Below are 11,166 nucleotides of genomic sequence, written 5' to 3' on the forward strand. Positions count from 1 at the left end.
GAAAAGCGATTGGGCGTTCCAAATTGGGAGAAAAATTATAATTGGACACACTAAATTAAAAAAAAAAAAAAACACTTCATCCTTAAAGCCTTTGTGCATACAGTAGGTGACAAAAACCTAAGCAAGAACCTAAAATTAGATGTTGTCCCCAAGGTGCGAGACCTGCTTAACCCTTTGCGGTCCTATGTCGGACCTGGTCCGACATTGCAATTATTCCTATCTGGTCCAATGTCGGACCCTGTCCGACATCATCAAAAAAACGCAAAAAACGGGTTCCTAGTCGTTTTTTCTCTCGAAAAAGCCGAGAAAACCATTCAATGACCGAGTGGGAGCGACAGGAGCCAAGACAGGCCGGAAAAAAAAAAAAAGGGCGTATCTCATGATTAGTCATACTTGCCCCTGGCATCAGATAGGGGCGGCCATAAGGAAACAAGCTGGCTGATACTGCATCAGCGCTTGGAGAATATCATGGACATTTGCAAAGCTTTTTTCAGATGTTATAGTAATAAAATAATGACTTCGATCGCATTATTGAGGCGTTTGGTGATAAAACGAGTGATCAGGAGATGATTGATTGGTATGTACAACTATTATTATTATTATTATTATTATTTATTTCTTAGCATATGTGAAAGCTATAGTGAACGAAAGGGTGGGGCGGGGCTGGAGATGCCTAATGAGTGCTTTGTTGATATGCAGGGCCTTTTAAACCCGTTTGACTGTGGGGAAAAAAAATACTTTTAAACTTTTAAATTAACTGTGCGTGTGAAAATAAATTGGACCTGACGCACCAGACGCACTTAATAAATGGACTGCAAAGGGTTAAAACTGCACTGTGCCCTATGCAGCTTTTATATTAGTTGAGGTATTCTGTTTTAGCAATTTACACATATATAATGTGTTGTTTTTTTTTTTTTTTACTATTTCATAAGGTACCAAGTATGCTCTTGAGACCAGTGGAAATGCAACATGTTCATCATTTATTTTTTACATTACCAATAGCATTTCAACACAACACTTCAAAAACAGAAATGCTAGTATACATTAAGGGGGTGCTGTAAATTGTATTTAGCAGCCGTAAAGTCAGATTTTAGCTGCCGCTAAAAATGTGGCATAAAGAATGGCGTTCTGCACCTGCTATCAGATTTGCATTTTGCCATCATTAATTTATTACAATTATATTGAAATGTATTCAAATGAAGAAAAGAGCATGGAATTGGGCTGGATCTGGATACTAAGCGGGCGCAAACATTATAATGTGATGTAAGGATTTTGCCTCCAATAACTTTACACCTCTTCTACAAACCATTGTAGAAGCGAGTAACTAAGAGCTGTATAAAAGCACACACCTGCAGAGACCTGTCATTGGCTTCAGGATAGTATCTGTGCTACACTGTCTGATGCAGCAACACTTGATGGATTGATGGATGCTAAACCCCAGCGTCAATCTAGGGACCACTGTTCCTGTACATGTGAAAGTGCTGTGTTCTCTTAATTACTTAGCCTCTGGTTCCTTTCAGATCACAGTTGTAATGTCTGGAGGGGATAGCCCAATCCACCTTTTCCAGAGTGCTTGGCAAATTTCTGGATGTCATGCTAAAAAGGGCAGGCCCATACATATAATTTCCTAAGGATAGTAGCATAACTTATGTTGGCTGAGGTTTTTCCAAACAACTCCGTTTCATGCTGAGTGACCTCGGCCTAAGGACTCTCAGCTCCTTCTCAGAAACTTTTCTTTTCCGTGCACCAAGAGGACTTTGCTGCCCTTCCTCAGACATTTTTTTTGGTTTGTATCTTCATGCTCCACAAATGTTATACAGCGACTGCTGCTATCTGTGCTCCTAACTCTACAAGTGCAGCTGCTATATCGACCGATGCGCTCATTGAGACCCTGATTATCATAATTGCGGATCATAATCTGTGCATGTTGAGTAATTTGCATTGCTCTTAAACTTACATAGGGCGCAGTGCAATTTTAATTTTGCATCTGCAATAATTTGTTCTGTGCCTATAGTTAATTCACCCTCTAAGGGTCTAAAACAACACAAGATGTTCATAGATTTTATGCACACCTCCAAATCAGCTAAAGGTAACTGGCTCATAACTGGGTTAAACACTTAGCCCTTCATTCATTTATGAATCTTGAGTGGTCGCCCCATGAACACAAATAATGAATGTCATTTTATGTGACACAAAAAGCGACATCCCAGAAATGTAATTGTATATTTTTCTCTATGTAGTATTTTTCATTTTAGGTACCAGCTGCTCTACATGTAAATGAGTTCACCTGGTGTGGTAAGGACAGCGTCATTGGCAAGGCTGTTACTCCCAGGAAGTAGACCCAGAGACAGAAGCTGCAAGTGTAAGCGCTAATGCGCATGTTTATTTACAAAAATGTAGACAAACAAAACAAAAAGGCACAAGTGTCAAAACAAATGGGTGAACAAAACAATACAAAACCCTTTCAAATACCCTGTGGTTTCAGGCCGAGTCACCGCTTCCACTGAAACGGCTTTACAAACTCCCCAAACACCATCACCTTCACTAACGCCGACATTAATTCTAACATTAACACCCATGATTACCCTTTTTATACACCTGCGGCTGGAGCCTCATGAACCATTAATCGTTTATTCAATTTACGGCTCCAGCCACATTCCCACGTGTTCTGACAGGGAGGAATTTAACCCCCTCCCTGCCAACCCAATATTCCCCACACAGACACACACGTGTGCACCGACAGGGCTTTCACCCTGCCACACATGGTAACAAGTTTGGTCATAAAACTAAATCTGCACTAATAAATTAAGACCTGCATTAGATTTGTTATTATTTAGTTGGTTCCTACTGAGGTTTCAAGATACTTACAATCTTTCTTTTTTTCTAGCATTACATTTTCAGTCTGCCTAGTATACAAACTTTTGTCTCTGGAGCTACAAATGTGGTCATAGTTTATGTGTGCATGCCTCGGGTATATAAACAAACAAACAAAAAAATTAAACGATATAGGATAGTCGTGGAAAATGATAAATTCTTATTGCAGTGCTGTGGTCTTTTTGTCACTATATAAATTAAAATGCATTAAAATAGTTTTTTTTTCATTTATCTACACATCCTATCCCACAACTTCCAAGTGAAAAAAATATTCTAGAATTTTGTAGAAAATTAATTAAAAATAAAAACTGAAATAGCTTGGCTGGATAAGTGTCCACCCCCCTTGTAATAGCAATCCTAAATTAGCTCAGGTGTAACCAATCGCCTTCAAAATCACACACCAAGTTAAGTGGCCTCCACCTGTGTTAAATTGTAGTGATTCATAGGATTTCAGGATAAATTCAGCAGTTCCTGTAGGTTCCCTCTGCTGGGTAGTGCATTTCAAAGCAAAGACTCAACCATGAGCTCCAAGGCGCTTTCAAAAGATCTCCGGGACAAAGTTGTTGAAAGGCACAGATCAGGGGAAGGGTATAAAAAAATATCACAGGCCTTGAATATCCCTTGGAGCACGGTCAAGACGATTATTAAGAAGTGGAAGGTGTATGGCACCAAGACCCTGCCTAGATCAGGCCATCCCTCCAAACTGGATGACCGAGCAAGAAGGACACTGATCAGAGAGGCTACCAAGAGGCCATTGGCAACTTTGCAAGAGCTACAGGCTTTTATGACCAAGACTGGTCAAAGTATGCATGTGACAACAATATCCCAAGCACTCCACAAATCTGGCCTGTATGGTAGGGTGGCAAGAAGGAAGCCATTACTTAAGAAAACCCACCTTGAATCCCATTTGAAGTACGCAAAAAAACACTCAGGAGATTCTGTAGCCATATGGCAAAAAGTTTTGTGGTCTGATGAAACTAAAATGGAACTTTTTGGCCTAAATGCAAAGTGTTATGTTTGGCGCAAACCCAAAGAACAACATCCCTACTGTGAAGCATGGTGGTGGCAGCATCATGTTATGGGGATGTTTCTCATCGGCAGGGACTGGGACACTTGTCAGGATAGAAGCGAAAATTTATGGAGCAAAGTACAGAGAAGTCCTACAGGAAAACCTGCTGCCCTCTGCAAGAAAGCAGAAACTGGGACAGAAGTCCACCTTTCAGCATGACAACGACCCAAAGCACACAGCCAAAGCTACACTGGAGTGGCTAAGGAACAAAAAGGTAAATGTCCTTGAGTGGCCCAGTCAGAGCCCCGACCTAAATCCAATCGAAAATTTGTGGCATGACTTGAAGATTGCTGTCCATCAACGCTCCCCAAGGAACTTGACAGAGCTTGAACAGTTTTGTAAAGAAGAATGGTAAAATATTGCCAAATCTAGGTGTGTAAGTTGGTAGGGACCTATCCTAAGAGACCCACAGCTGTAATTGCTGCCAAAGGTGCTTCCACCAAGAATTAACTCGGGTGGAGACTTATCCAATTATGATCTTTCAGTTTTGTATTTTTAATATATAGTCTATTTCTCAATAAAAACTTTTTTCCCCTTAACAGTGTGGAGTATGGTGTGTAGATAAGTGGAAAAAAATCCAAATTTAAATGCATGAAACTCTGAGGCACTGACACAACAAAATGTGAATAAAGTTCAAGGGGGTGTAGACTTTCTATAGGCACTGTGTGTGTGTGTGTGTGTATATATATATATATATATATATATATATATATATATATATATATATATATATATATATATAGTCACATTCACATCATGTATTACAGGTTATAGGACCCCATCTGACTCTGAATAGAAACATATGTGCTGCATGTATAGAATCCAAACATGCCATTGAGTTAATTTGTTTAGTTTAACAGAAGGTAACGTAAAATTTTGTTCCATGTTTTAAACTTATGACGGGTGTCTGTAGAAAATGGATTCACAGCGCCATCACTCCAAGTTCAAAGAATAGTATAAATAACAAATCCAGTTGTCATTAAATCTTCTTCATTAGTTGGCTTTTTCGTTAGATCTTAGGAATAGCAATTTAGTAAAAAAAATCAATAAAAAAAAAAAAAAATCAAAGAAACAGGACAGGAAACAAAATGCAAAAGTCAATTTTATCATCTTCAAAAGTCTTCAGTGCACTATTTCCCACAGCAGAATCTGAATAAATTCTTTTGACATGTTAGGTCATCTGCTTTTCTCAATTTGTGACTGAAAAACAAAATAAATCACATTAGAAAAAAATTACATTCACAAGAAAAATAGATTTGTTTTCTTTCCATTTCCCTTTCTTTCACTCTTAACCAACCCTCTCTTAAAAACGAAGAAATCTGGTAGTTTGGCTAAATATATGCAAGTATGCAAGTAACAGAAATATTGGTGTCTGCAGAGCTTTTTATGCTTTCAAAACCTGGTTACATATTAATACATACAACTCTGGTACTTGAGTTAGTTTAATTGCTGGTAATCGGTCCCATTTAGTTAGGAAAATGATAAAGGTACTTCATATTATTTTATGAAGTGGAATACTCAAATTTGAGGAAGGCTACACTGTCTATTTTAAATAGTCATTATGCCCATATTAATTTATGGCCTACATGTTACTTCAATGCATGTTAAAGTATTGAAACCACATTGTAGGTGAACATAATATAACAGCTAAATTAAAGTGAAAATATTAAGAATTTTTACTTTTAAGTAATTGTGATTATTTGATAATGTGATAAATGTAATCCAGTAATAACATATTCTGAAAAAAATGATTATTTTGATCCCAATTACTAATTTTGAAAAATGTGGTCCTGGAGATCTATCTTGGATTTACCCTCCAATTTGATAATACAAGCCAATGCATTTGTACTGACTTATCAAAGCCATTCAAAATTTCAACAGGTTAACTTTTAATCCAGGTATAGGCAACTCTCCTTGAGTCCATTCCATTCCTGGTTTAATAGAAACATGTAATATAATGCTTAAGTGCTTTAGGACCTGGTCAGGAGGTTAATTGGTTCAACTGCATGATAAAGGACATGGTTGGACTCAGAACAAAGACCGGGGGCTCGTTTCTATATTGCGAGGTCGGAACTGCAGTTACGATTGGTCTTTCGACCACTTATCACCTGCTAATTCGAATGGTTGTCACCAGTTTCTATAATCCATAATAAGGTCGGCTAGTAATGATGTATTATCTGAAAATGTATTAATCACGCAGCACAAGGATACCATGTATTTTGAATGGTCTAGAAAAGTAAGTTTGTGTAATCAGGACTCCTGTAACAGACAGAAACTACAGTTTTAAATGTCCTGCTATCCCATTTTCCATCTACCCTATTTGTATTTAATGTATTCCCATGTAAATGAAACGTTTGGGACTGCAACATAAACACAGCATTGCGTTGCCTTGACTAATTATTACATGTATCAGAACACGTGTGAAACATGAGATGCCACAATATAAAACCATAATTAACTGGGACGTTGTTGGGTGTGTTAGAAGACGATGACAATGGCATCTCAAACAGTAGGTAAAAGGAAGCATTTCAGCAGGGCTAGCTTGCAGGTACTAGAAGTCGAAAGTAAAAAGGATTTGTTATTTTCTAAACTGAACTACCATGTAACAACTATGTCTAAAAAGAAAAAAAATGGAACGAAATTGCTAACAGAATGATTTCCATTAGTGAAGGAAGGGGTATAACATGGTTGCAGGAAAAAAAAAATGGACTGGCTATCGCAGTTGGACCCACAAAAAACACCAGCAGTGGAAGTGTGACAGTGAGAAAACCGGCGGAGGCCCGTCACCATGCTACCCACTCTCCGCGGATGAAGAGAGGATGACTCATTTACTGGGGACGTCTGTCACTGAGGGTGTTTCGGGGGAATGTGATACTTTAATATCACAAGCCCCAGCAGGAAGCAGCCCAGTGGAGGATATCGTTGATCAAGGTACTATTGCTGTAGTACTCTGCTGGGCAATATTATGAAGAACACATACAGTTATTCTGATCTTCACACATTTTTCTGGGGAATATTGTAGATCGCCACCAGAGTTGTGTCGTGCCCTAAAGCGCATTTTGAGGCAACCTCTGCACCTTTCAATGACCTGTCTAGTTTTGCAATGGTCAGATTTGTATTCCTCCTCTGCTCTTGATGTATATGTAGTTACTGGTGTTAGAAGATAAGGAAGAAGGGGATATCCACTGTCTCCCAACAACCAGCCACATTGGAAGCGTCCTCCTCTCCAATGGTATCACAATCTGACCAGATAAATGCATCATGTGTGGCGCCCACCCACTTAGCCACCACATTTCTAATAATGAGTTTGTGGTTGCATATTATCTGGACGTTCAATGAATGGGGACAGACTTAAACGAATGACAAAATGGAATGCCCATTTACTATAATGGAGAAAGGAATGGCCATTGACTATAATGGAGAAAGAAATGCCCATTGAATATAACAGGAAAAAAAGAATGGCAGCTTATAACTTAAAATAACACTTAAAACCCCTTATGTCATTACATAGACGTTAACTATTATACAAAATAAAAGTGGAATGACAGGCCGAGAATACCGAAAAAACTGTAAAATCATAGATAAATAAGGAATGACAGCTTGTATCTTAAAATCCCTGACAGAAATATTAAAACCCCTTGCAAAATGTTTTCTACATGTTTTCAATTAATTATCATTATTATTATTATTATTATTATTATTATTATTATTATTATTAAATGAACAAAGTTTACTTCATTACACTTTTAAAATACACATATCCATAACTGTTATTTAAATAATGTATCATTACAGTGTATTCCAAGCTTGTCATTCCATAGAAAACAGCTGTCATTCCATGCCATTCCACTTTTATTTTGCATGTTAGTTCACCTGTAAGCAGTGGCATTAAGGGTTATTATATGTGTTAGGCTATTCAAATTATGAGCTGTTATTCTTCATATATCTAAGTATTTTCCTTTTCTAGTATCCAAACTTGTCATTCCACAGAAAACAGCTGTCATTCCACACCATTCCACTTTTATTTCGTACAGTTTATTTGTAAGAAACGATATTAGGGGTTTTAAGATTTACGGATTTTCAGATACAAGCTTTCATTCCATATTCATCTTTTTTCATTATATTCAATGGGTATTCTTTTCTCCATTATATCAATGGGCATTCCTTTCTCCATTGTAGTCATGGCATTCCGTTTTGTCATTTGTTTTAGTCTGTTCCCAATTAATGTAATGTAAAAAGATTTTGGATATCCTCCTTCTTCAAACGGTACTTGGCAATAATTTCATCACCTGAAAGTTCTCTGTCGGTGTAAATATTTCTGTTTATGCTGTAAATACACTGCATATGCATTAGAGCAGCCATGTTTCTGAAGGTTCAAAACAGGAAATGACGGTAAGATCTACCTGTCATGTATATACATCAAGTACATTGGTGTCGATAGAATATGCCTAGTAATACGATCAGGTAGTGTGTGCAATGTTATACAGAAACACTGCTTCTATCGTATATTCTGCTCCCGACATCGTACTTGCCCGATATGATATCGTAAGTGCATATAGAAACGAGCACCTGGACTGGGACTTTAATTGATTACTTTCAGATTTTTTAAAAAAATATCCCAGACGAAGCCACCGAGGAAAATAAAAACATGCTGACCAATTTCCATCGCAAAATCTTGATCCACTCATCTGCTTCCACACCTGTCTTTCCACACAGATAAAATGTTCTCTCCGGAAATACTAAACTGAAAAAAAAAAAAAAAGAGCACAAGGTTATTTTGTCTGTATTTAACCCTCCTCTATATTATAATTTATGTTTAAACTATTATTTAAAGAACAAAATTGTACATAAAAAATATTTTAAAAACATGTAGTTTGTATTGCTATATTTTCAACAAAATAGATGTTTGCTGTTCATCTCAAACTAACTGCTGAACCATAAAAGTTGTGCTTTAGAATATGTATGCCACTTGTTTGCTTGTTTCCCAAGACACACTGTCCACATTACAGCAAGGGGAAGTGAAGCTTCTTAGACTAAATTTAGCCACAGCTTAATAATTGCAACATCTAAACAGCAGACTACACCCCAGATTACATTCAATGGGCCTCATTTACGAAAGGGCACTAAACATTATGATGCACCATAATTGCAATTAGTGTGCACGTTCATGATTTCTGTATTTACTATTGCAATTGTATTAATTATCATGAGAAATAGTGGTCATATTATGGCGCACACTGATTTAATTGTGCCACACTATGGTAATCAGAATGAATATGTGATTTGTATGGTAATGCATGTTAATGTATTTAAACGAGGCGCCCCACTCTGAATACGGAGATTAATTTATTTACACTGTATTTACTAAAGGGTGATAATCGTAGTTGCACCTTAAAGTAAGTGATAATCTGTTACTTTGGAAACCAGGCTTTAACCACTGATAGGCGCACTATTTAAACCTATTTTTCTGGGCTGAAATCTGTCTGGCATCATGGAGGCATTACTTGCATTAACGTTTTCATATAGAACAGTGAAAATTACCTATAAATAACAGGTTATATTAAGTGTGAATAACTGTGAATGAATGCTGTAATTTCTTAGATTTTATTGTATAGTTCATTACACTGGTACAAATAATAGAGTGGTTAAAAAATAAAACACTGGCCCATACAAGGTATTATAATTTAAAACAACCTCCTCCACTAGAATTTCTAACTCCTCTGTGTACTGTTTTAGTTTGTGTTGCCTCTGCCTGTCCCCTGCGGAGGGCTGCGTCTGTTGATCGCTCGTTTTTGTCAATGTAAGCCACCTTTCACAATAAGCTACTGCTCAAAAGATACGCCTGGACTGCTGGGGCTTTTCATATCACGGTGGTCATGGGTAAGTCTTGGACATTATTGTGCAGATAAATTATCGCTTACAACACATGTAGTGTGCATGCTGTGATATGTAAATTAGCCAAATAGTGTGCACATAAATTAATGCGTTCTCTGTTAATAAATGGGAGAGTAAATTTAGATTTAAGGTGCATGTCAGGCTCACTACTTAATGTGCACGTAACAACTACATTTAGTGCCCTTTCATAAATGAGGCCCAATGTGTGCATCAGGGTCACCGCCACCATGGGGGCCAAGGGGGCCATGGCCCCCCTCACTTTTCAGACGGGAGGGACGAGTATATGGTTTGGCCCTCGTACCTTTACGCGATGTGCCGCTTTTTTCATAAACAGTGGATAATTTAAATTAGAAAATATCTTCTATGGTCACAGACAACCGTTGGTTATGGGAACGGAAAACTGAAGTATGAACATAACAGTTTCTTGGATTTGAAATGAAACAGTCTTAGGTCAAATTGAATATACTGATCTGCATGACAGAAACTTGATTATACACACCAGCGTTTATTTAATCAGGTATTTTTTTTTTTTTTCTGTAGTCCTTACATTTCTATAATTAAAATAATTGATCTCATTTTGAGAAATAGCAGATTTAAAACAGCAAGAGAAAGCAGCATGTAGGTTTTGCATCACCACGTTTGTTTTACTGTTAAAGAAACAAGGTTGCAGTAATCTGTTTACTTAGGGTCATAAGTGCGTGCAGTTTTGTATAAAATCTGAACTGAATGAAACGTTGCACTTTTTCTTCAAAATAACTTACTTTAGTAAGCTATGTTGTGAGGCTGAGACCCTCACTGTAATATTTAAATACATGTTATTGTGTTTATATTGTTATTGTTATTCTACTGGTGATAGAGCCGCGGGTTATGTATTGTGCATGTTGTTGAGAAACTGTATATGATATATGGCAGTACTTTGCTTTATTCAGAAGGTTTATTAGGGTGCTTACCTTAATGCAGTTGCCATAGCTTGACATGTGGGACAAGTGTTTTGTTACAGCCATATATTTGGTAATCTTCCAATAGAAGGGGTAATACTAATGTTCAGTTATTACTGGTAAGAGTTAGGAATTACATAATAATAATAATAATGATAATAATAATAATAATAATAATAAGTAAAGAAACATAGGATAATGGAATAGCTTATCGATCATCTGTTTGTAAACAAAGATGATATTCATGCTAAACAAAAACGTGTGAAGGAGAAGAAACATGTTTAATGTAAAATATATAAATGTTTATTGTAAAAAGTATGAATGGAATAGTGGCGCAGTAGGGTTGAGTAGGCAGTTTAATGTTAAACATCAATTTCTGCACATTAAGAA

The 11,166-nt window shown here is 37.0% G+C and overlaps 1 protein-coding gene across 2 annotated transcripts in view; it reads right to left on the reverse strand.

Moving 5' to 3' along the window:
* Positions 1–2,355: 2,355 nt before the first annotated feature.
* Positions 2,356–11,166, reverse strand: part of LOC117409351 (dual adapter for phosphotyrosine and 3-phosphotyrosine and 3-phosphoinositide-like) — a 36,582-nt gene continuing 27,771 nt past the window's right edge. Inside the window, exons 8-9 of one of the 2 annotated variants that reach the window (XM_034015270.3) lie at positions 8,600–8,687; positions 2,356–5,143 (exon numbers count right to left, since the gene is read on the reverse strand). In XM_034015270.3, the coding sequence (XP_033871161.2) occupies positions 5,120–5,143; positions 8,600–8,687 (112 nt within the window). In that variant the 3' untranslated portion in view covers positions 2,356–5,119. Of the gene's footprint in view, positions 5,144–8,599; positions 8,688–10,377 lie in introns of those variants that run through there. The other variant, XM_034015271.3, reaches the window with a different exon arrangement.

The sequence above is a fragment of the Acipenser ruthenus genome, chromosome 2, assembly GCF_902713425.1.
Source record: "Acipenser ruthenus chromosome 2, fAciRut3.2 maternal haplotype, whole genome shotgun sequence".
Taxonomy (NCBI): domain Eukaryota; kingdom Metazoa; phylum Chordata; class Actinopteri; order Acipenseriformes; family Acipenseridae; genus Acipenser; species Acipenser ruthenus.